Source organism: Amphiura filiformis, chromosome 13 (assembly GCF_039555335.1).
Source record: "Amphiura filiformis chromosome 13, Afil_fr2py, whole genome shotgun sequence".
Taxonomy (NCBI): Eukaryota; Metazoa; Echinodermata; class Ophiuroidea; order Amphilepidida; family Amphiuridae; genus Amphiura; species Amphiura filiformis.
Genome location: NC_092640.1, coordinates 15,509,802 through 15,537,243, shown reverse-complemented (window position 1 = coordinate 15,537,243; position 27,442 = coordinate 15,509,802). Strand labels below are relative to the sequence as shown.

The 27,442-nt window shown below is 43.9% G+C and overlaps 1 protein-coding gene across 1 annotated transcript in view; it reads right to left on the bottom strand.

Moving 5' to 3' along the window:
• Window positions 1-661: 661 nt before the first annotated feature.
• Window positions 662-27,442, bottom strand: part of LOC140168035 (p53 apoptosis effector related to PMP-22-like) — a 56,558-nt gene continuing 29,777 nt past the window's right edge. Inside the window, exons 2-3 of the mRNA XM_072191340.1 lie at window positions 24,630-24,773; window positions 662-6,785 (exon numbers count right to left, since the gene is read on the bottom strand). Coding sequence (XP_072047441.1) covers window positions 6,580-6,785; window positions 24,630-24,773 — 350 coding nt within the window. The 3' untranslated portion in view covers window positions 662-6,579. The remainder of the gene's footprint in view (window positions 6,786-24,629; window positions 24,774-27,442) is intronic.

Genomic DNA, 27,442 nt, shown 5'->3' with positions numbered 1-27,442 from the left:
AAACATATTTAATCATAGTACTGCACTAACCATTCTAATACTATAGGTATACTTGATATTATTAGATCAAGTAAAATAAATAATTTCACATCTCTAAGAAATTTTCTTGACTACGTTGAAGATATCATATCACTTTTTTGACAGCCCTCAATTGTTGTCCTTCGTTTTCCTCAAAGTTCAGGTGTTGATCGTAAAAGATTGCTTTTCAATGAAGACAAGCATAACGGGCTATTCCAGTTGAAATCCATACACCCCTATGGAAGACATCACCTTAATCTTAACGTTAAAAAAGTGTGACTTTCAAACCCTTTCAAATGTGGTTACCTGAATGGGTGACTCGGTTTCAAGTCTATACCCCCTGTGTGGAAGATTAAGGCAATGTCTTCCATAAGGGGGTGTGTAGCATGGATTGCAAATGCAATAGCCCAATTTCCATAAGATCACCTTTCATAAAATGAACCAGTCCCTTTTCTCAAGTAACTGCTACCCCATGGCATTCGGATATTTGCCAAGTACAGTAGGGACGATGGCAAAATTGGTTTGCAGTGTAAAAATATTATAGTAACGTCACCCTCTGTGGTCATATTTACAGATTAGTGCAGTTGGAGACGGTTTATAATTGGATTGCTATTCATCACTATGCGGTAGTCACAATATCATCTAACACATCACTGCTACATATACAGGCAAAACAAACCACTTTACTGATTATACGCTTGATCTTAAAAATATAAATTCCATACTTATAAAAATCACTTTCTATACAAGTCTACAACATGCAAATGTGAAAAACATCTTACAGTAGTTTTTAAAGTTACTTTGTTCATTTTTTATGTTACAAAATATGTTCGTTTTTTGAAATTGTTTATTTAGTCGGTCTGGTGGGTCCTGATGAGACCAGGTTCAAGCAAAATGCTCAAGCCAAGCTTTTAACCCCCTGAGCACTACCTGCTGATCTAACATTGCCTCTGATTGGTCAATTACATGATATCTTCATTTTAATCACCAATCAGAATGGAGTTTTGCAAATAATTCACCCCAATTTTTTGTGTGGTCAGATTTTTCTAACAATGTGTTGCTGATTGGTCCAATTGATAATGGAAACTCCTTTTTGACCATTAGGCAGGTAGTTCGTTTGGGGTTAAGCTTATATACATGTAAGCATGTTGAAAATGTGACCATCTATGCTTTAAAAACCATAATTTACATCATTCTAAAAAAAGGCAAGAAGTTTAAAATGTCATCTCTGTGTCTTTCAACCTACAACTTAAATAGATTTCATTGAAGGAGTATGATCCAATTTTATGCTTTATCCGTGCTGGAATATGAATATCCCAGTTCCTCATTCTCCAGAGTGACTTCCTGAGTTGAAGCTGAATTTCAATCCCTTTTACGTAACAGACAAAAATGAGCATATTATGATGGTCCATTAATTAGAGCAATGTAAAAAAATGGGATTTATCCTGTTTCTGGATAAGGATTTCAACTTCCAGAACTGCAAGCACATTGAAGAGGACTTACAATGGACTTGAGATGTACTGTAATTATTATAGTGAAATAGCTAAATATTGTTTTTGTCATTTTTTTTGAGTATTTTTTTTTATATCTAGCAACTATGGTGGCCAGTGAAAAAATTGTGCTAAACTCTAATAAATAATATCTTGATATATTACTGTTATTTAAAATCATAAAAACTGCTCATTTTGTTTATGTTATTGACTAACTATGGAAGCATTTGTTAGTTATATACGTCATTGCTCTATGTCCCTAAATGTGAATATAGGTAAAGTATAAAGTACTGTACACATGAAGGTTAATATTACTCCCACACTAAGCACTGGCGTACCAGCAGAGGAAGGGGTAATCACCCCCTGACAAAAAATTGGCATTTGGGCTTCTACCCAAAGACTTACCACCTAGACCTATGAGTGCCCATACCTTACCACAGCGGGAGGTAAAGCCACATATCCAAGGTGATTTTGACGGATTGACAGGGTTACTAGGCGCGTAGAAATATCGCATACATGTCTGACGCGCTCGTTTGCCTGATTGCTAGACGCGAACATGTCTGCTTGTTTGCATCCTTGTCAAAATTGTTGCTATGCAGTGTTGACTTCACTATGCGAAGCAAAGTCGGTTGTCTAGGTACTTGTTTGTCTGGGCTTCTACCCCTCTTTATAGTTGCACCGCTAATTTAGTGACTTCTGCTTCATAGGTGAGTGTTTTTTTTTGCTTGTCGGTATGGGGAACTAAGTTTGGACCCCAACCCCTTAAACATGGACTTCCCCACTGGACAAAAGTCGCAGGTACGCCACTGATATTTCAGTTTCACTTTATCTAATACATAACATAATATTCTTCCTATTCCACCTGTTGGTAGTTTCTATTACATATCTAACAATAGATTTGCAACACAGGGATGGCATAACAATATTGAATGCCTGAGTGTGCAATGGTAAAAATATAGCATAATGTTAAATTTGGACTTCTCTATTTGGATTAGTCTAAATTTGACAAAGTGGTATATTTATACCAAATGTTGCACAAACATAAGCATAAACATTTACTTCTTTTTAAATTTGAGATTCTAAGCTTCCTTACATTTTCTACTTAAAAAATTAAATTATTTGTGTGTTGTTATTTTTGTGGTAGATGCTTGGAACACGCACAGCGTGAAAATAAATAAAGCGCTAAATTTTCCACTTTTATAGTAATGAACTTAATCTGATTTCAAGAAGAATATATCACCTTTTGTGTTGGTGAAAAAAATACCAGAGACACAAATCCCTTCATAGGATATACCATAGCACACCACCCTGTGCTGAAAATATATGATCAAAATACAACTGCTCTATATTCTGTTCCCAGTAGATTAATAGTGACAATGTGACATTATTATCTGGTCCAGCTCTAGTAACACCTCATGCATATTGTCCTGGTAGGATATGTTCACTGGACGGGTATGTGTTGATAATACCTAGCAGTAGAGCACCGCTATATGGACTTTTTAAAATAAAATGCTAATGCTTAGTACAATGCGTCCAAAGGTCCAAGGAATTTAACGAGGCATCACTGGAGCTGGAATAGACAATATTGTCATGATTTGTTCATACCGATTACCATATAAACGATTCCTGGGCTATTCCAGTTGAAATCCACATACCTATGGGATAAATGACCTTCATCTCCTACACAACAGAGTCTTCCATTCAGGTAACCCCATTTGAAATCCACACTCCCTGTCTGGGAGGAGAAGATTAAGGTCATGTTTTTCATGGGGGGGGGGGGTCTATGGATTTCAACTGAGTATGAGAAGCAACTAAAGCAGTTTTTCACTGTAATGTAAAACAGAAATCAGTACATCACCTTCTGCAGACAGAGTATTTCAACGAGATGGAGTATGCCAACGTTTCATAAATAAAGTGCAATTCAGCAGTATACATGCGGTCATCACAACAATATAGAGGCCGTCAGCCTTTCGCCATCTTGTGGGTACAAATGATACGCGTGTTCATGCGTCTGATACTACGCGCAGGTCGCAGCTTGCCACGCAGTTGTTACCACGCATCAACGCAATGATTTTGCTGTTCACGCATGGAGATCGAACGACCATCGCAGCGTGTACCCACAATATGGCGGCATATGACGTCACGCTGACGGCCTCTATTAATGGTTTTGGCATATTGAGCCAAATTTGTGTGACACTTTTTTTCTTCAAAGCACTCATTTTCTGTCCCCATATTTGTAATACAATTAGAAATGCAGCATATCAAACTATCAATTTATGGGAACAAACCTAACCAAATGCTGTTGAAGTCATAAATAGGAATACTTTTGCTTCCATTTTTATTCTTGTCGGGTTAAACAAGTTTCATTGTGTGTAACCAACTTAATCCAATCTATACCACCAAATGGCTGCACTAATACAACAACAGCAAGGCGAAAAAGTGATGTACAAAAACACACTTGGTTTACTGTACATCGACTTACACACTTATCAAAGTTCCTTTTACCATAATTTATGCATATATAGCACATTTACCATACTGCTTTTGCTCACATGATCTGCTGATACTCAGCACCAGTATGAAACCCCACCCAGTTGATAAACATTGAAGACGTGACATGTAGTCACGTTCCTATGGCAAAAGGAACTTGATATAATGATGTTATGATTTCATCTACATTTTGTTCTGTACTAAATAGGCAGAAACCATTTGCCCTCCCCACTCCAACTATATACAACAGGGAGGTAAATACGGAACACATTGACTTCCTCAAAATCAATGGGCTATTCCATTCAAAATCCCAGCACCCCCTGTGGAACATTTCACTGCCATCTCAGTTTCCAGTTGCATCTTAGGTTCAATCCAGTTAGAATTATTTGCTTGTTTTATGTTAAATTTTAATGTTAAAATTTGCTCGGAATTCCAAAATCTTCCACTTCATTTTTTATGGATGAAAATGGTTGGCTGTGGAATTATTCAAACTGTTGAATATGTGGGATAGGCTTTTACGATGGGAATTCATAATAATTAGTGGGTTTTTTAGCGGGTTCGCCATCGGACAAGTTTAGAACTGTCTGCTAAAAGATTAGCAGATAGGCGAGATCTGCTTGTTCTCTGTTGATAAGGGGCAGTCTTTGGTGAACAGCTCTTTTCAGAGCCATCAGTAGGCAAGGGGGCAGCCTACAGGTCTCTTGGGTACTTTGTCCTGAAGGAGTCAGAGCTACTCCTGACGAAAGCTTGACAATTCTAAACTTGTCCGACAGTGGACCCGCTAAAAACCCACTAATTCTGTTGAACATGGTTGGCCAAATCTTCTACAGTGGGGGTGTGGATTTCAAAAGGATTAGCCCAATTCATATTGTTATGTGTGCTGCTTATTTGGGACTGATCAAAGCATTGTAGGAGCGATTGCCGAATAGATTGCAACTCTACTAGTCTTTATTACAAGACTGCCCTACCCCAACCCTAAACTCCATAATCGAGGACTGGACTCAAGTCTAGCAAGTTGCACCCTATTCGGTAACTGTACCACATTATATTATGTACATAGCACAGATTATCTGCAACATCATGCATATTTAATGTATCTTGACACAACATTTTACCTCTTTTTTGCACCATCAATCTCAAATTTCTTACAACTTTTATGAATTGCCTCCTAGCACAGATCCTACCTCTCTAGGCTCTGTGCTAGGGAGGAAATTATCACCTGTTTTTTGTTACCCTAGTTATCTAGTTGAAACCATGGCAACTGCACATTTTTAAGCAAAATGTACTTTTAAATTACAATACATTCACCTGAAGAATGATGAAAGAATTAGGCTGTTCCACTAAGTGATTAACACCCCCTTGTAATATTTAAATTGTAATTTTGGAGAGTTCAAAATGAACAAAATCAACTAGTGATATTGAAACAGTGTATAGTGCAGTTTACTCCAACAAATGGAATTATCCACATGTCTGGTTACTTTTCTTCTGCTAGGCAAATTCAAACAAAACATTGGTATTATAAATGGAAGGGGGTATTACTTCATGGAACAGCCATGTTCTATTAGGAAGACATACAGAGTTAAACAAACTGCACTGTCATCATTCCAAGGAGGTAAAGTTCCACAGTCAAAACCTACATGCATAGTTTGAAATCACTGAGCTTAACCATTTCAAAATACAAACCTTTTTAAATTAAAAATACAGAAAAACATAAAAACTCCTTTAAGTACAACCTGTTTTCTTGTTTGTTTTGAATGACTTTATATCACTGGGAATGATGATAGTGGAGTTTGATGTGTAGCAATAATAATATTATTATACAATTGTACATAAAATATCTATGTGGAACTTCATATTTTAAATACAGTTATGTGGTATATCCCGTTGTCGCTTTTCATAATGTAAACACAAAATTTATATCTTAAATATTTGTTATTATACATTTTTATTTTAAAATGTACTTCAATGGATAAAATTGTTCAATTTTAATCAACTACTTTATACTAGTCAATAATTATAATGAATTCTGTGAAAAAATTAAAAACATTGCACTATTTTGCTACATGTGGGAAATAACCTAGCAATTTATTAAACTGTTTTGTAAAATATGAAGAACCACATAGTAACCATGGTAACATTATTACAGGGTGAGTAAAAATACCAAAACCTTATTATAATCACAGCAAAATAAATATTACTCAAGTTTGTCCAAGCTGTTTTTCCAAGATAACACCCTACTTACACCACACAAATGTCCCTTATTTTTACCCACCCTGAATAAATACATAATGGGGCAATCTGCATTAATGTGTACTGTATTGTGTCTAAACCGGCTTACTGCGATGCTCACTGCAAATGCGTCCAATACATGCTGCGTGACATGCATTTATATGCTACAACTGTTGCAACACTCACGCTGTTACTACGTAGAATCTGCGCCACGTATAGCGCAAATTTCAAAGCGTTCTAGCAACAAGTCTACATGTACATTGATCTGGTTCTGGAAGATACCACACCGAAGTGGGTTTAGCAGTCCCTGTCGATTGCCCCAGTGAGTTGTATTTCAAACACTGCACTTCTATTATTGATAGTAAGTTTTTTCACTGTAATATATCTCCTGTTTGTCTGGTGCAAAGATGAGTAGTATGCCTGCAACAACCTGTAGTAGGAACACGCCCCATCCCATACCGTAACCCCATCCTAGCTCCCAGTTTGTTCTGTATAAGACGATGTCTTCTTGGATGGCTTTGGCAGGAAATACGGCAAGTGCTATGACTTGGCAAAGAGCTGCAAAGGAAAACAGAAATAAGAAAGATAGTTTATAATATACTAGTCCCAAACAAAAATGTTTGGTAGACTCATAACCGGTGCGATCTTACCTTTCCGATGTTGATTAAGATACTTCTTGCATCGATCCCGAGATGCGGAAAAAACCAATAGTCATTTTGTCCCACATAAATGAATAAATAACAAAAAAACCCGAGTGGACTCACCCATTCGGTGACGTCACACCCGATAATCACCCCTTATCCGACTTGGGCAGCCCCTACTCGGCCAAACTTGTAGGGGGCGGCCGGGGTCCGGGATAATCAACATCGGAAAGGTAAGATTGCACCGGTTATGAGTCTACCAAACATTTTTGTTTGGGACTAGACTCAGTACACCGGTCGATCTTACCGCTTCCGATGTTGATTAAGATACTTCTTGCATCAACATCTGAAAGATCGATCTAGCAAGTAACCGACGGATGGAGGTACAAGATTGGCCAGCATCTGATAAGGATCGGGAGTGGGTAGCATGGTCATCGCGAGGTCAAACTATTTCCCCCCCCTCACGGCCGGGAAACAGAAAGACTACGTGAACAGACAAAAACCCCTGAACTGAAAGTGCAGTGGTTAAGAATAGAAACACTGGTTCTTACCATGTTGGAATTCTGACTGTCTGAAAAACACCTGGTACCCAACCACCATATTATCGCCCAAGAACTGCCCTGGTGAACTTATCGCCTGGTCGTTGGCTTACGTTTTTATAGTAAACTGACGAAAAGGACGACAGGTTCTTCCAGGACACAGTCTGACAAATCTCCTCAATGGGGACCCCCCTATGGTAGGCCCACGATGATGAGATAGATCTGGTTGAGTGGGCCTTGGGGCGGCGTCTTTTGCAGCCCCTGAGTCCACTAACACCTGGACCAGCCACCGTGCCAGAGTCTGCTTAGCGGCTGGACCGTGCGGTTCAGCGTGGGTGATAAATAAGCGGTCATGAGCCCTCTTAAGGTTTGTGTTCGGCCAAGGTAGTGCTGTAGCGCCCTCACCGGGCACCACAACCTGTCTTCGGCTATTGACGACCCCTGCCCAATACTGGGTAGGACGAGGGCGAGTGTCGGAATGTACTTCGCTCATTTTTTGCAAGGAAATCCGGGCGAAGAAACAGCGTCGCTCCGTTGTTAGTAAATACGGAGGCTGACTTCGAGACTGTGTGCAACTCCGAGCACCGCCGTCCCGAAGCCAACGCCAGAAGAAAGGCCGCCTTAAGAGTGACGTATTTAAGGGTCGCTTTTGACAGGGGCTCAAAAGGGGGACCCTTAATATACTCCAAGACTGTGTTGAGGTCCCACGGGGGGGACCACCTTCCTTTCCGGCGGGCGCTCGTTGAACATACCGTCGAGAAGAAGACTTAGGGACCCATCTGAATTGATAGTCGACCCGTCTTCAAATCCCCGATGAATCGAGAGAATGGCTGACTTGTAGTTGGCTATCGTCGCCTGCTGAAGTCCTGACCTGAACTTTTCTGTCAGAAAATCTGCCACTAGAGGCACATGCGTAGTAGGGAGCCAAACGCTGACTATACGTACGGAGGGTAGACTCTCGTCTACCCCGGCGATGAGAGAAGCAGCTTCTGATGAAAAGCCTCCCTCCGCCGGTGCTCTAGTGGTAGACTTGGTACCTCTCCTCCGGGCATCCGGAGTAGATTTGGTCGAAACCACAGGTGTTTCGGCCAGAACGGTGCTATCAGAATGACGTTGCAATCCTCCCTCCCGATCTTGGTCACTACCCTTGCGAGCAGTGAGATCGGGGGGAAAGCGTAAGCAGTCATTCCTCCCCAGTCTACGGACAGAGCGTCCACGGCGAATGCCTGTGGGTCTGCGACCCTCGAGCAGTACACCGGCAGCTGATGATTGCGATGAGATGCGAACAAATCTATCGAGGGGTGGTACATCACCTCGAAGATCGTCTGGGCGACCTGCGGAGCAAGGGACCATTCTGTAGGTCCCGACACCTTTCCTCGTGACAGATCGTCGCGAGGATGTTGGTGACTCCGCTATGTGCATCGCTCTCAACGTAATCTGCCTGGCCTTGCACCACCCTATCAGGCGTAGTGCGTGCAGGCACAACCGTGGTGACCTGGTGCCCCCTTGTCTGTTGAAGTAGGCCACCACGGTTGTGTTGTCTGTTTGGACAACGATATGAGATCCCACGATCACCTTCTCGAAATGCTGGAGAGTTCTCTCCACTGCCCAAAGTTCGAGAAGGTTGATATGGAACTCCATCTCCATGGCCGACCATAGGCCCGAGACTGAGTCCCCGTGGCTGTGGCCCCCCCCAGCCCAGCTTTGACGCGTCGGTCGCCACTACGTGACGCACCGCTGGTGCAGGAAACCTGACACCTTGAGTTAAATTGGGCTGATGGGTCCACCACCAGAGTTCCTCTCGCGCGATCTCCGACATCGGAACCGCGAGGGATATTGGGTGACGACTGGGCCTGTAAAAGGCTAGAAGGTGTAGTTGTATAGGCCTCATGTGAAAGCGGCAGTGCGGTGCGAGGTCTACCATACTGGCCATAAGGCCCAAAACCTTCATCCATGCCACAGCGGTGCCCCTCTGACTCGGCCAAGAGTCGGGCACACCTCGCCATGTTCGTCACCCTCTCGGGTGAGGGCGCCACGATCCCCTCCTTGAGGTTGATCTGGGCCCCTAGAAATAGTGGTGTCTGCGTCGGGACCAAATTGGATTTCTTGACGTTGATCAGAAATCCCAGGTCCCGCACCGTACGGACTACTAACTCCACAAGACACTGTGTCTCCAGTGGGGTGCGTCCGTAAATGAACCAATCGTCCAGGTAGCAACACATGTTGACTCCCCTGCGCTTCAGGTGCGCTGCCACCGCCCTGACCAGGAGTGTAAACACTCTGGGGAGGTGGACAAGCGAATGGCAGGCATCGAAACTGGTAAGTTTGACCCTGTACCTTGAAGCGTAGAAACCTCTGATCTTGAGGTGCGATCGGAACATGCAGATATGCGTCCGAGAGATCTAGCGATGCCGCCCACATACCCTTGATGGGGCAGGCTAGCACCGAAGCGAGAGTCTCCATTCTGAACCTCTTGGGCCTGATGAACTCGCTCAACGGCTTGAGGTTCAGGATGGGCCTCCAGTCTCCGGTCTTCTTTGGAGCCAGAAAAATGTGCTCCAAAACCCCTTGGTGAAAGGGGGGTAGACCGGGACAATCGCTTGCTTCGTGAGAAGCTGAGTGACCTCTGACAGTAGTGCCCGACGCTGGGGGCCGTCTGGCGGCACTACCTTGGACCTCTGAATCGTGCAGGCGCACGAGGGTGGCTGGTAAATTCCAGCCTGTAACCCCCACTGACCACTGACAATACCCAGGCGCCCGGTGAGATGGCATGCCATCTCTGGGCGTAATGCAATAAGCGGCCGCCCACAGGGGGAATCCCCTGTGGGAAGTCCAAGGCCTGCCGGCATGGACTGTCGACCGCCGTGCCCTCAGGACCGATCTGGTTTGCCACCCTTAGAAGAACGGCTCTTCTTAGGGGGCTTGCCACTACTCTTGCGCTTCCCAGTTTTTTTGGGAGGTGCTGGAGTAGCCTCGGGCTCAGGTGTAGTCGGTGGTGCGCGTCCTGCTGAAGCCGGAGCTGGCGCTGAAGAACGCTTAGAAGACTTCTTCTTCGCCTTACTGCCCTTCCCCTTGGTCAGGGCAGCCTCTGACTTCTTCAGAGTGCTCTCATTGGTGGCCTTCTTTGCCCGGTCCTCTACCGTAGCGCAAAAGGCCTGTCCAAAGAGAAGCCCTTGTCCCTCCGAGTCTGACTTCTTCATTGCTTCAGCAAAGTCGGAGCCATAAGTTGACTGGAGGGACAAACAGGCATTCTCCCGGCGGCGAGATGACATCCTATGGGCTAGGCCCATAGAACTCTCGTTGAGGTTAGCTGTTAGCACCGCTAACAGATTAACCTCGCGGAAGAGTTCCGACGTCGCCCCGTGGTCGTTTGCTACCTTCCTGCCGAGGTGCTCGGCAAGCGTGGTAGCAACGCTAGAGACTCTGATAAGCGAGCGTGCTCGCTTATCGATGAGCTTTAGCTCCTCCTCCCACTGGGGGAGAACGACCCGTCGCCTTGGCCGCTAGCGGCAGGCGCTGGCAACGCCTGGATCCATGTCAGGGACCCTGAGGTAGGTTTCAGTAGTCCTCCTGCGAAACACGCAGTGGAAGCGTGCAAGCACGCGGCGTCGAAGCTCCAGCGAGCCTGACAGCCCTACGAAACCTACCCTTGAGGTCCGCCGGGAATGCAAGTGCGGGCGACCCTTGTGTGGAAGCGCTAGCTGGGCATCCTACTGAAAAGATGCCCTGGTCCTCCTGAATGGACTCCTCCTGAGAGAAAGCCAGGCCCAAACCTTGGGCCACACGGCTCATCACCTCAGCGGTGTCCGCAGGCAGACCATTGCTAGCGAGTTCCTCACGGGGAAGCGGGTGAAGGATACCTGAAGCTACCTGCACAGCCTCATCAGACTGTGAGTCGCTACTGGTTTCATGAGTAGTATGCCTGCAACAACCTGTAGTAGGAACACGCCCCATCCCATACCGTAACCCCATCCTAGCTCCCAGTTTGTTCTGTATAAGACGATGTCTTCTTGGATGGCTTTGGCAGGAAATACGGCAAGTGCTATGACTTGGCAAAGAGCTGCAAAGGAAAACAGAAATAAGAAAGATAGTTTATAATATACTAGTCCCAAACAAAATGTTTGGTAGACTCATAACCGGTGCGATCTTACCTTTCCGATGTTGATTAAGATACTTCTTGCATCGATCCCGAGATGCGGAAAAACCAATAGTCATTTTGTCCCACATAAATGAATAAATAACAAAAAACCCGATCCCCGAGTGGACTCACCCATTCGGTGACGTCACACCGGATAATCACCCTTATCCGACTTGGGCAGCCCCTACTCGCCAAACTTGTAGGGGCGGCGGGTCGGGATAATCAACATCGGAAAGGTAAGATCGCACCGGTTATGAGTCTACCAAATATTTTTGTTTGGGACTAGACTCAGTACACCGGTCGATCTTACCGTTTCCGATGTTGATTAAGATACTTCTTGCATCAACATCTGAAAGATCGATCTAGCAAGTAACCGACGGATGGAGGTACAAGATTGGCCAGCATCTGATAAGGATCGGGAGTGGGTAGCATGGTCATCGCGAGGTCAAACTATTTCCCCCCTCACGGCCGGGAAACAGAAAGACTACGTGAACAGACAAAAACCCCTGAACTGAAAGTGCAGTGGTTAAGAATAGAAACACTGGTTCTTACCATGTTGGAATTCTGACTGTCTGAAAAACACCTGGTACCCAACCACCATATTATCGCCCAAGAACTGCCCTGGTGAACTTATCGCCTGGTCGTTGGCTTACGTTTTTATAGTAAACTGACGAAAAGGACGACAGGTTCTTCCAGGACACAGCCTGACAAATCTCCTCAATGGGGACCCCCTATGGTAGGCCCACGATGATGAGATAGATCTGGTTGAGTGGGCCTTGGGGCGAGCGTCTTTTGCCGCCCCTGAGTCCACCAACACCTGGACCAGCCACCGTGCCAGAGTCTGCTTAGCGGCTGGACCGTGCGGTTCAGCGTGGGTGATAAATAAGCGGTCATGAGCCCCTCTTAAGGTTTGTGTTCGGCCAAGGTAGTGCTGTAGCGCCCTCACCGGGCACCACAACCTGTCTTCGGCTATTGATTTAACCCTGCCCAATACTGGGTAGGAAGAGGGCGAGTGTCGGAATGTACTTCGCTCATTTTTGCAAGGAAATCCGGGCGAAGAAACAGCGTCGCTCCGTTGTTAGTAAATCGGAGGCTGACTTGAGACTGTGTGCAACTCCGAGCACCGCCGTCCCGAAGTCAACGCCAGAAGAAAGGCCGCCTTAAGAGTGACGTATTTAAGGGTCGCTTTTGACAGGGGCTCAAAGGGGACCCTTAATATACTCCAAGACTGTGTTGAGGTCCCACGGGGACCACCTTCCTTTCGGCGGCGCCGTTGAACATACCGTCGAGAAGAAGACTTAGGGACCCATCTGAATTGATAGTCGACCGTCTTCAAATCCCGATGAATCGAGAGAATGGCTGACTTGTAGTTGGCTATCGTCGCCTGCTGAAGTCCTGACCTGAACTTTTCTGTCAGAAAATCTGCCACTAGAGGCACATGCGTAGTAGGGAGCCAAACGCTGACTATACGTACGGAGGGTAGACTCTCGTCTACCCCGGCGATGAGAGAAGCAGCTTCTGATGAAAAGCCTCCCTCCGCCGGTGCTCTAGTGGTAGACTTGGTACCTCTCCTCCGGGCATCCGGAGTAGATTTAGGTCGAAACCACAGGTGTTTCGCCAGAACGGTGCTATCAGAATGACGTTGCAATCCTCCCTCCCGATCTTGGTCACTACCCTTGCGAGCAGTGAGATCGGGGGGAAAGCGTAAGCAGTCATTCCTCCCCAGTCTACGGACAGAGCGTCCACGGCGAATGCCTGTGGGTCTGCGACCCTCGAGCAGTACACCGGCAGCTGATGATTGCGATGAGATGCGAACAAATCTATCGAGGGGTGGTACATCACCTCGAAGATCGTCTGGGCGACCTGCGGAGCAAGGGACCATTCTGTAGGTCCCGACACCTTTCCTCGTGACAGATCGTCCGCGAGGATGTTGGTGACTCCCGCTATGTGCATCGCTCTCAACGTAATCTGCCTGGCCTTGTACCACCCTATCAGGCGTAGTGCGTGCAGGCACAACCGTGGTGACCTGGTGCCCCCTTGTCTGTTGAAGTAGGCCACCACGGTTGTGTTGTCTGTTTGGACAACGATATGAGATCCCACGATCACCTTCTCGAAATGCTGGAGAGTTCTCTCCACTGCCCAAAGTTCGAGAAGGTTGATATGGAACTCCATCTCCATGGCCGACCATAGGCCGAGACTGAGTCCCGTGGATGTGGCCCCCCCAGCCCAGCTTTGACGCGTCGGTCGTCACTACGTGACGCACCGCTGGTGCAGGAAACCTGACACCTTGAGTCAAATTGGGCTGATGGGTCCACCACCAGAGTTCCTCTCGCGCGATCTCCGACATCGGAACCGCGAGGGATATTGGGTGACGACTGGGCCTGTTAAAGGCTAGAAGGTGTAGTTGTATAGGCCTCATGTGAAAGCGGCAGTGCGGCACGAGGTCTACCATACTGGCCATAAGGCCCAAAACCTTCATCCATGCCACAGCGGGGGCTCCCTCTGACTCGGCCAAGAGTCGGGCACACCTCGCCATGTTCGTCACCCTCTCGGGTGAGGGCGCCCATCCCCTCCTTGAGGTTGATCTGGGCCCCTAGAAATAGTGGTGTCTGCGTCGGGACCAAAGTGGATTTCTTGACGTTGATCACAAATCCCAGGTCCCGCACCGTACGGACTACTAACTCCACAAGACACTGTGTCTCCAGTGGGGTGCGTCCGTAAATGAACCAATCGTCCAGGTAGCAACACATGTTGACTCCCCTGCGCTTCAGGTGCGCTGCCACCGCCCTGACCAGGAGTGTAAACACTCTGGGGAGGTGGACAAGCGAATGGCAGGCATCGAAACTGGTAAGTTTGACCCTGTACCTTGAAGCGTAGAAACCTCTGATCTTGAGGTGCGATCGGAACATGCAGATATGCGTCCGAGAGATCTAGCGATGCCGCCCACATACCCTTGATGGGGCAGGCTAGCACCGAAGCGAGAGTCTCCATTCTGAACCTCTTGGGCCTGATGAACTCGTTCAACGGCTTGAGGTTCAGATGGGCCTCCAGTCGCCGGTCTTCTTTGGAGCCAGAAAAAATGTGCTCCAAAACCCCTTGGTGAAAGGGGGGTAGACCGGGACAATCGCTTGCTTCGTGAGAAGCTGAGTGACCTCTGACAGTAGTGCCCGGCTGGGGGCCGTCTGGCGGCACTACCGTGGACCTCTGAATCGTGCAGGCGCACGAGGGTGGCTGGTAAATTCCAGCCTGTAACCCCCACTGACCACTGACAATACCCAGGCGCCGGGAGATGGCATGCCATCTCTGGGCGTAATGCAATAAGCGGCCGCCCACAGGGGGAAGCCCCTGTGGGAAGTCCAGGGCCTGCCGGCATGGACTGTCGACCGCCGTGCCCTCAGGACCGATCTGGTTTGCCTCCCTTAGAAGAACGGCTCTTCTTAGGGGGCACTACTCTTGCGCTTCCCAGTTTTTTTGGGAGGTGCTGGAGTAGCCTCGGGCTCGGGTGTAGTCGGTGGTGCGCGTCCTGCTGAAGCCGGAGCTGGCGCTGAAGAACGCTTAGAAGACTTCTTCTTCGCCTTACTGCCCTTCCCCTTGGTCAGGGCAGCCTCTGACTTCTTCAGAGTGCTCTCATTGGTGGCCTTCTTTGCCCGGTCCTCTACCGTGGCGCAAAAGGCCTGTCCAAAGAAAGCCCTTGTCCCTCCGAGTCTGACTTCTTCATTGCTTCAGCAAAGTCGGAGCCATAAGTTGACTGGAGGGACAAACAGGCATTCTCCCGGCGGCGAGATGACATCCTATGGGCTAGGCCCATAGAACTCTCATTGAGGTTAGCTGTTAGCACCGCTAACAGATTAACCTCGCGGAAGAGTTCCGACGTCGCCCCGTGGTCGTTTGCTACCTTCCTGCCGAGGTGCTCGGCAAGCGTGGTAGCAACGCTAGAGACTCTGATAAGCGAGCGTGCTCGCTTATCGATGAGCTTTAGCTCCTCCTCCCACTGGGGGGAGAACGACCCGCGCGCCTTGGCCGCTAGCGGCAGGCGCTTGCAACGTCTGGATCCATGTCAGGGACCCTGAGGTAGGTTTCGTAGTCCTCCTGCGAAACACGCAGTGGAAGCGTGCAAGCACGCGGCGTCGAAGCTCCAGCGAGCCTGACAGCCCTACGAAACCTACCCTTGAGGTCCGCCGGGAATGCAAGTGTGGGCGACCCTTGTGTGGAAGCGCTAGCTGGGCATCCTACTGAAAAGATGCCCTGGTCCTCCTGAATGGACTCCTCCTGAGAGAAAGCCAGGCCCAAACCTTGGGCCACACGGCTCATCACCTCAGCGGTGTCCGCAGGCAGACCATTGCTAGCGAGTTCCTCACGGGGAAGCGGGTGAAGGATACCTGAAGCTACCTGCACAGCCTCATCAGACTGTGAGTCGCTACTGGTTTCATCTTCCGACTCCTTTCCCTCGCCTTCAGACTCCGACTCACTCTCTGATGCGGAAGAGATCTGACGACGGGCATCTGAAGGTGGACAGGGAGGTGTCGCCACCGTGTGGCTAGCCAACTGAACACCAGCAGAAGAGGGAGCTCTCGCTGCTGTCGCCCTAGCCATAGCAGCGTGCGGCCTACCCTGAGCTGTATCAGGGTTAGCCACTCGCCGCCCAGCCTGCGGCGGGTACCACGGGGCATACCCTGTCGGTAGCTGACCCTGAAAGGATCCGCCACCAGGGAAACCCCATGGAATGGCAGTACCAGCACCGCCTCCCCCCCCCCTGTTGCCACAGAGACTGTGGAAACCAGGACGAGTACTGCGGTACCTGCGTGGTTGTAGCGTAGGTGCCCGGTAGGGCTCCCGGCTGCGTACCACTGTACCCATGCCTCACAGCGTTCCCGCTAGAGGATCAAGCCGTGTGTATGGGTAGCCCGCTATACTGGCTGTCCCTTGGCTAGAAGGAGCTTGCCGAGTATCACGGGTAGCTGAGCGTGTATACCCCCGATCAGTCACCTCGCTACCTGAATAGGCAGTATCAATCAATGGAGCCATGCTCCGCTGAATAGATAGTGATCGATCATAAGAGGGTAATTGACCCATTGACTGTAATGGATCACCCACGCTCTGCTGGCTCTCGAGGACATAAGTGGGTTGTTGATCAGCTAGGCTGTTCAAACTACCTACCCTAACCTCTTGAGCCTGGGCCAAGGTCGCTGTGTGTGGCGGACCACTCACGGCAGCTATGGGCGCGTGCATAGTGGCTACCACTGAGGTCGAGCCATAGCTCGTCCCGGTAGCTGCCACCGTTTGCACTTGGGTCGCTGTCCCGTGAGAGACTGCGAGCCCAACCCCGGTATAGCCGCTAGCCAGTCCCGGAGGACAGCCGGCAGCCATTCCAAGGCCCAGGGTATCACTCGGCGGTCCCGCCATGGAACGCTGCCGTGTGACAACCCCAGTTGGTTCTGCTAAGACTACAACCGAAGCGTTAGCCCCGGTATCATCTCTGCTAAACCCATGCACGTTTTCATTCGACCCTTGCGGGGAACGAAAGGCGTGCTGCGTGTCGTGGATCAACCCAGGCAAGCCCGGGTTCCACTGGCACGCTGCGTGCTACAGACCAGCCCAGGCAAGCCCGGAGGTCCGTTCGCACGCTGTATGCTGAGATTCAGCCCAGGCAAGCCCGGGTACCCTTGGCATACTGTCCATCGCCAGCTACTTCGCGGTGCTAGACCCGCTCGTTATCCAGCAATGGACGGGTGTCCACCTGCAAGAAACTCGCTAGAGATCTCGCTGGTAGACTGGTACTCGCCTGTTAGGGCAAGTACCGCCCTGCTGCCTGCTACTAGCTTAGACGGTTTGTCAGCGCTTTCGCTGGCTGCTAGGCCTTCGGGCTCGCTAGCAGTCCCCGGAGGGTCCGCCTGCTTGCCCGGGCCGGAGCCCCAGAGGTTACCTTAGCGTGGCCCTTGCCGGCCGCGCTAGTACCTACCATATCAACCTTACCTGTAGCCTTCTGTTTCTTGGTCTTCGTTTTCTGTCTGTGTCGAAGTCCCAAACGAGCGCTACTTTCTAGATCTTCGAAATGTACATCCGATAAGCCTATGCAAAAAGATGCACACTTATTAAATTTAGAACAATCCCTATGGGTGTAGCAGAGTGGATGTGGGTCCCACTCTGCCACAAGGGAAGGGCAGGATTGACAAGGCCTGGACATGTTGTAGTAACTCGGGGAGCGTAAGCACTACCCCCCCCGAACACAAGACTCAAGCCCAATAAGCAGACACACACGCACAGTGGCTGTCGCAGATGTAGTGGTATGATATAAAAATATATATACAAAGGGATGAAAACTGAAAACCTTTTTCTATAGATTTGTCAGGCTGGTCCTTCGAAACCCACGAACTCTTAGCAGTAACTCGTCATCGGACGCGCGTACTGAAAGATATAACGATAGAGCACACCATAAACATAGCGATAATCACTCACCATACATGTATACACAGTACTGTACAAACATCTATTGTAACTTACTAGTCTGCTATAGTTGTTTTACGTGAGAACAAAAATAAAATGGCGTCCTAAGGCGGCCATTTTGAAAACGTGTGTCCCGTGATACTGAACGGAAACACTCATACAAGCTAAGTTTTTGGATCGTTTTTGTCACTTTTCTAGCGAAAAATGTCGTCAAAACTATCTCCCTAGCGCACTATACTGGTTTTACCTCAGGTGTAACAAACAAACTGTATATCTCGTCCTTTGGTTCGTAATGATACTTAGCGTTGGCAAAGAAAAATCCACACGTCTATCTCATGCAGAAACCAAGGAGGATAAGGGGTGATTATCGGGTGTGACGTCACCGAATGGGTGAGTCCACTCGGGGGATCGGGTTTTTTGTTATTTAGTCATTTATGTGGGACAAAATGACTATTGGTTTTTTCCGCATCTCGGGATCGATGCAAGAAGTATCTTAATCAACATCGGAAACGGCAAGATCGACCGGTGTACTGACTCTGTGTAATTGCATATATTTATAATTATTACTCGTTGCTTTTATCTATAAAAACAAATTAAGTTATCCAAGGAAAGACAACAATACATCCATCATTTGAACCTTGAGAAAAGTCAAGTCCACGCAAAAAAGGAATGGTATAGGTTATATAAAGGATGGTGTTCTTGTTTTGGGAGAAACATTACAATATCTAGATGACTGATAAAGAGATGAAAAGAGAAAACTTGAAAGTGATGACAAATTTTCTCCAGATATAAAAGCAATTTATAAGCCCTTATAAATAATAGTACATCTCTATCTTCTGCGGAGATACCCTAATTTTAACCTTAATTCTAAGATCTGGGTCATATGAAAGATGTGAGTGGTGATAAAGTCAGCACTTAAGCAATTCTAATCACAATGTCACCATTAATAAATGCGACACAACAATAAAATGCGGAGACACCGCAAATATTTTTGTCGCCAAGTTAGGACACAATCATAGTAAAACTGGTGTAATGATGGACATTTTCCATCATTGCAATGTTAAGTTTCCTCTGGATGTGCAAAACACATTTCGACTTTGGTTTCAGTTACAATCCCAGCCAAGGAGAGTAATGGTAAAGTTCCTCGAAATGTACAAAGCACATCAAAATTTCCACGACGGTTTCAGTTACAATTCCATCCAAGGCTCTGTATTTGTTCAGTGTAAGTCCTCTAGGATACTTTGACAGGAAATACAGCGAGTGCATTGACTCAACAAACAGCTGATCTATATTGGAGTCAGTTTCCTATACATGGTATTTACCATCTCTAAGTAGGTTTATGGTTTACACTCTTTACAGATATTCTGTGGTGGGAAGATTCTCTCTGTTCACTTGTTCATGACCATAGGTGCCAGCCTTGGGTTAGAATTCAGTTATTCAGCCTTCATAAATCATAGTACTTCTCTATTCTGCAGAAGTACCCTAATTCTAACCTTAATTCTAAGACCTGGGTCATGATTATGAAGGATGAGAGTGGTCATAGAGACAGCCCTTTGTCATAGTATCGTACTCAATTCTGATCACAATGTCAACATTTATTGCATAAATGTGATACAACAACGAAATGCAGACACAGGAAATTTTCATAGCCAATTACGACACTATCAAAGTACAAACTGGTCCAATGATGGACATTTATATCACTCTAGATACATGTGCAAAACACATTTCGACTTTGGTTTCAGTTACAATCCCAGCCAAGGAGAGTAATGGTAAAGTTCCTCGAAATGTACAAAGCACATCAAAATTTCCACGACGGTTTCAGTTACAATTCCATCCAAGGCTCTGTATTTGTTCAGTGTAAGTCCTCTAGGATACTTTGACAGGAAATACAGTGAGTGCATTGACTCAACAAACAGCTGATCTATATTGGAGTCAGTTTCCTATACATGGTATTTACCATCTCTAAGTAGGTTTATGGTTTAGACTCCTTACAGATTTTCTGTAGTAGGAAGAGAGATTCTCTCTCTACGTGTTCTAACCTTAGGCTACATTTTAAAAGCTTTTCATATCCTTATTTTGTCTATTGTACTGAAAATATTAAAAATAACCAAGGCAAAAAGAAAGAAAACAGCAGTGCTGAAGCTCTATTCAATTGCGTCTATCTACAAGTGTCCATACAGAGAGACTCCTCTCGACAATGTTGACAAAAATGTGATTTTTTTATCTTTATTTAAAAACAGCAAAAATGTGATACAATATCCATCCAATGGGGTAAAACAAATAAATACAAAGTTAAAAACCCAACATTTCGAGAAAACAAAATTGTCTTTATCAAGGAAGACAAGCTCTATAGTAGGTATTTGAGACCAGCTCTTAGTTGTAATTTGACAACTTGATATTTTACAGCTAAAAGTTGGTCTCTACACCTACTCTAGAGCTGGTCTCTCTCCCTTGATAAAGAAAAGTTTTGTCTTTGGGTTTTCAACTTTGTGTATTTATTTGTTTTTATCCCCATTGGATGTTGTTGAGTCACATTTCTGCTGTTTTTAAATTTACCCTTTGTAAGTGTGACACACTTGTATCCATTTGGATCCATCTTTTGGTTCCCTGCTGGTCAGTTACAATAGAATTTTCTAGTTTTTACAACCTTATCATACATTGTAGGTTGTGATCTACTGACCGGTTTTATTACATGCTCTTTTAAAAATGCACAAAATTTGATTTTCCATGATTGTTCAGCTTTTCTGATTTAGCAAATCACATAGTGCCTTTAAAACCTAACCATTCTCACAAGTAATCCTTTATGTTGATTCTATTCATGTCACGACAAAATAAACCAACAATGTTAAGGAAGAAGCGTGTTATTTCTGTGCATTCAACAGATCCATCTACATCCATTTTAATTTCCCACATGATTTGATCAAATCTACAGGCAACTGTACAGTAATGCTTTTGATGTAATGTTATACTGTAGAAATGGACATTTTCATGTGATTAATTTTTTGTGCTTTGCCAATTTTAAACTGTTTCCCTTGTTTATAATATCACAATTATTGTAAGTGTCCTTACGTTGATCTACACACAAAAGGAATCTATATGCTTTGTTATTATTGCGATAGCAGCTTGGAAAACAAAAAGTGCGAAAATAAATGCAGCATGAAAAATTACAATGGGAAGATTGGGGAAAATCAATTCACTATCTAATAATACTTTGGGAAAGCTAACCTTAGAGATGCCACTTGGTGTTGTTAAAATCTCCTGAAAAGCTATGGAAAAATCCTGAAAATGCACTTTCCCCCATTATTTTACACAGGAAAAGTAGAGCAAAAATTTCCTGAAATTGGCAAATTTTTGTTATTTTCTGATATCAGGAATTTTTTTTTTTTTTTTGTCATTATGTTTTTTTATTAGTGGCATCTCTGTATTAGGGCTCTTTTTGAAATTCCCTTACACAGGAAGGTGTGCGCCATCCTGCAGCTTTCCTGTGCTAGCCTTCTTTGTTAAAATCCTGTGTGATTATAACACTGCAATTAGCCACTTCACTGACTTAAATTAGCTTTCCTGACCGAGCTTTCCTAAGGCGCGCGCTTAGCGAGGGGAATCCTGCCTTCTTTCTGTGTGAAAACGTGGTAGGGTATTTCAAAATGAGCCCTAACCTGAATAACAGTAAGTAGGCCTATCAGGTTTGTATCAACATCCTTTACTATTGCATGAAAAAAATTATGAAAAAACAACCCAAAAATAATTGAGAGAGTTCAGAGTTGTGATCTAGAGCAAAATGAGGGTTAAATAATATATTACGAACTACTTTGCGTAAACATGAGTATGAAGATATAGTTACATTTAATCAAATTGGCATTTAGCGACCATGGGGTCAATCTACCTTGTTGAAACAACCTAAAGAAGCTAGAGGGTGTTTTTTGTGTCAGTGTAGCACAGACTAGAGTCGAGTCAATCTATAGGCTAAGGCGATGGATTAAAACATGTCTTAAGAGTGGGCGTACTTGCCAAGTAGGGTCGGTCGGTTGGTCAGGATTTTTCAATTTCTTTTGTCTGTGAAGAGTTAAATGATTCTAAAAAAAATCCTCAAAAGCTTGACAAATCTGATCTGCAAATTTCATTCAAAATCAATTCAATTCATCCAGAACATGACTGTTTTTATTGCATTACAGCTAAAACAAGAAATGTCTTTAAAAAGACAATGCCACGGCTGAAGATCAAGTTTCATAATTTAGCATTGCTGGTAATTTGTTTTGTGTGTAAATTAATTAACCGGATGGGACATATGGGTATTTATTGGTAAATACCACCAAGGATATACTAAGAAATACAAATACAAATTTACTCTTAAAATGTGTGCTAAATATATTTAAATCAGAATCTTACTATAAATAGGGAAATGTTGTATTGAATTTTGGTTGAAAACGGTCATGAATTGGCCTCAAAATCAATGAAAATGTAGTCGGTTGCATACAACAATCAATTCAGTTGACCTCAGATAACCTTGAAAATTTTCCCTGCTGAAAGATGATGACACCCACCAAATTTCATAAAATCCCAAAAATACAAAATGGGGATCAGTTGTGGCTATAGAATATGGTTTTGTTCTTGTACCCTAAATGGATGAGTAATGGTTTAGTACAATTTGTTTGAATCGGTTTACTTTGTTGATGAGGATGATTAACCTTTTAAAAGTACATTCTATAAAGTAGTATCAAAAATTGTCTTTCCTTTACTGAGCATTATGTACTTGAAATCCAAACCTTTTCTTGAAACACAGCCATTGAAACTTTGTAGGTCATTGAGCTAGGCTTAAAACTTAAGAATTTTTTTCTACATCCCTTTTGGCTCATATGGCATGTAGTGTCCATAATTGGATACTTTGCTATCTGCTGTAAAACATGCAGCAACAAGAAGTTCTGTTTAACCCTATGAGAACTACCTGCCTATTGGTCAAAAAAAAGTTTTCATTATCAATTGGACCAATCAGCAACATTGTTAGAATAATTTCACCACACAAAAAATTTGGGTGAATTATTTGCAAAGCTCCATTCTGATTGGTGATTAAAGTGAAGATAACATGTAATTGATCAATCAGAGGCAATGTTAGATAGGCAGGTAGTGCTCAGGGGTTTAAGTGTTGACATGGGAATGTGGATCTCTACTTTATCAGACCATCATCAGACAAGTCACAGAGCGATACATGGCTTGCTGCACCTGTTGCATACTGGCCCCTTTTTAATCAAAGCACTTGAATTTTGATTACCCTGGGTGGATATTATAAGTGAGGCATATGAGGTAAAGCATATTGGCAATTCACAGAGCAAATGATTGGAGCAATCTGCACATAGTTCCAAAATCCAGGTCAATGTGAACTTGTATATTGCTATTTTGTGACTGCTTAAAAGGCACATATTGCATGTCGTAAGAGAAATGCACGTAACGTAACACAAAACGGAAGCCCATATTTCTAATGGTTGCATTACAAGACTCTGTGTAAGTCACACTGGGAGAATGTTGCTTTATTCTTTCACCTCACACTGCATTATTGTAGCCCATTTATTTACACAAGATTCGTTATATGCATATTAATGTGTATCTCTCCTGCCATGTAGAGGTTCCCACTGTTGATCACACCATAGAATTCAACAGGAGACTGCATATTCAGCAATTTTTGCATGTCCCCTATGAATGAGAAAGTAGTGTACCACCATATTGTTCCACCATATACTCATCAATCTGCTACTGCACTTGCTGTAATTATGTTTCCATGATCCCAGACATGACCTTATTCTGCAAATCAGGGAGTGTGAATTTCAAACAGGGTAGGTGACTCCATTTGAAATCTACACTCCCCGTGTGGGAGATCAAGATCATGTCTTCCATAGGGGTGTATGGATTTCAAGTGGAATAACCCAATTTGTAACTTCCACATGGCATTTTACTCCCACAATAGAATCACACAGAATGACCACTCATTACAGTATCTAGCCTTTTTATTTTGTTTTCCAATTGTGCTAAAAGCCTTTATCGATCAACATATTGGACTACAGTGACACCATATCTTGGCGAGTCTTGAAGACACAGAACATGTTGAAAGGTCAGTACAGGTAGTTTGAGGCATTCAACAGGTCCGACAAAAGGTTTTTTGCTAATAGCTAGATATACAAGAAAATAAAGGGCAAAAATTTGTTTTTATACTTATTCTTCCATTTCAATGGCTCAGCGACAGAAAGACGTATCTCCTTAATTGCTGCGTGTATAATTGCTTGTGATCTAGGCAAATGCACAGTACAAGCCTTCTATATAAGTGCGTAAGTGCCTGCACCATGCATGATTGAACTCATACTTACTGTAACTGTTTACTAGGATATTTTCGCGGTATTAATTTTTGTGATTTTAACTGTTCTGAACAGCATTGTGATTTAGTTTATTCAGTTTCAAACAACCACACATTGAAGTCTAGATGGGTTCTAAATATTTGTGTGCTTTTAAATGTGCTGTTTTCAAACTAACTGTGAAACTGTAGCAAAAATAAACACCTGAGAATTTTCCCCTACACAATATCACAGACAATCATACATCAGCTGATGGAGATATATGTCTTTCTGCTGCTGAGTCAATGATTTATACTTACCAGCAATTATGAGAAGAATGCCTCCAATTTTATAGAAGTGTGAGTATGATTTTCCCTTAACTTGTGCCACAATGGCACATATAATACCAATGATGGTGAGAATCAGGGCCACTACTTCAAATGCTTGGCAAGTATGCAGCCAACCTGTAGACGAGAGCAAAAAGAAAGAAGACAAAGATTTGTTAAAAAAGATCAGCAAATAACATTTTTGCCAACAGCAATGCTGCAACAATACTACAGGTCACGTCAGTATTAGACAGCTATTTTTTCATATTAATATCAGCAGTAGATAACTACTACATCAATAGTAATATCATCAGTAGATAGCTACATCTTCAATATTAATATCAGCAGTAGATAACTACTACATCTATAGTTATATCATCTGTAGATACCGGTAGCTACTTCATCAATATTAATATCAGCAGTGGATAACTATATGTATTAATAATAAATATTAATATCAGTAGATAGCTACTTCATCAATGCTGATATCAGCAGTAGATAGCTACTTCATCAATACTAATATCAGCAGAAGATAGCAACTTCATCAATGCTGATATCAGCAGCAGATAGGTACTTCATCAATACTGATATCAGCACTCAGCAGTAGATAGCTACTTCATCAATACCAATATCAGCAGTAGATAGCGACTTCATCAGTGCTGATATCAGCAGTAGATAGCTACTTTGTCATTATTAATATACACCAGTAGATACTATATAGCTACTTCATCAATACCAATATCAGCAATAGATAGCGACTTCATCAATGCTGATATCAGCAGTAGATAGCTACTTTCAGTAGATACAAGATAGCTACTTCATCAATACTGATATCAGCAATAGACAGCTACTTCATCAATACTGATATCAGCACTCAGCAGTAGATAGCTACTTCATCAATACCAATATCAGCAGTAGATAGCGACTTCATCAATGCTGATATCAGCAGTAGATAGCTACTTTCAGTAGATACTAGATAGCTACTTCATCAATACTGATATCAGCAATAGACAGCTACTTCATCAATACCAATATCAGCAGTAGATAGCTACTTCATCAATACTGATATCAGCAATAGACAGCTACTTCATCAATACTGATATCAGCACTCAGCAGTAGATAGCTACTTCATCAATACCAATATCAGCAGTAGATAGCGACTTCATCAATGCTGATATCAGCAGTAGATAGCTACTTTGTCATTATTAATATACATCAGTAGATACTACATAGCTACTTCATCAATACCAATATATCAGCAATAGATAGCGACTTCATCAATGCTGATATCAGCAGTAGATAGCTACTTTGTCATTATTAATATACATCAGTAGATACTACATAGCTACTTCATCAATACCAATATCAGCAGTAGATAGCTTCTTCATCAATACTGATATCAGCATCACTCAGCAGTAGACAGTTACTTCATCAATACCAATATCAGCAGTAGATAGTGACTTCGTCAATGCTGGTATCAGCAGTAGATAGCTACTTCATCAATACCAATATCAGCAGCAGATAGCTACTTCATCAATTCTAAAATCAATAATTACTTCATCAATATATCATCTACTTTATCACTTTTAATATCAGCAGTAGATAAATACTTCATTAATATTTATTATCATCAGTAGACTTTGCATTCCTTTTTCTATTGGGTCTATCACCAGAATGCCTAATCATTCCACACTAATCTTGGGCTTGGACTCCCTCACCCATCCCACTTCCACCCAGTCAAAATAAAAACAATCTGGAACATCTCCCATTTTGGGACAATAAAATGTCCAATAATTGAAGTCAAAATTTGATTTGCCTCCCCTGAAATTTACTTCTGACACATCCAATTCTTCAACAAATTTAAGGCATTGTAAGCTACCCTATTTCTACCCCACAATCTCATTGTTCAATTTCCAGAACATAGAAGAGAATTGACAAGTGTGTCTACAAGTCATGCACATGGTATTACAAAGCATCATTGGTAAGAATTCAGTCCAGAGATATGTGATATCCAAGTTGTGTGGAAGTATCCACTTACAATAATACTTCATAGCTGCTTGTCACATTCACTATGGACCACAATGGCCTCATCCCAATGGCATAGTTCAATAACCTCAATTAAACAATCATTGTTCAAAATTTGACCTCAAGTTTCAGAGTATGAGTTTTTGTACCCAAATTTTCAAAGGTCATTCAATGAATGTGTAAATGTATTGGAGTTAAAGAACTGTGCCTTGATAGATGATTGTGGATCCTAGTGATTGAGAATACATTTCATGTCAGTACCATATAAATAGACTAGAGCTCTCACTTTTCCTTTTGAATATCAAACATCAAATTGTAACATTCACTTTGCAATATGCAACATACTTACACATGGCAATAAATTTTCACTTTTTTTGCTAGGATGATTAAGTTATCAAATCGTGGTCTTCCAAAACCAGCACTAAACGGACTGGGAATGTTCATACTTCTTAAGTTCAATTTCACCACATAAAATATGGCATCAAACTCCTTCTTCCAAAAACAGTACATTTCATTTGTGGCATTTAGTTGTACTTTTAAAAATACAGGATGTCTAAAAAGGATTAGTGCATCGTACTCATCCATGCCCAAGTTTACCTGGTATTTTGAAGTTTACACTATTCTTTCCTAATATGCATAGTCTTAATAAACATAACCAGTTTCATTTCACAGCCGACTCCTAGAAGTGGGTTTTAAACATAACATGACATTTTGAAGGAACACAAGAGAAATGTAATCCACATTTTCACCTCCTCCCTCTTGAGTTAAGACTAGTTTTGTTC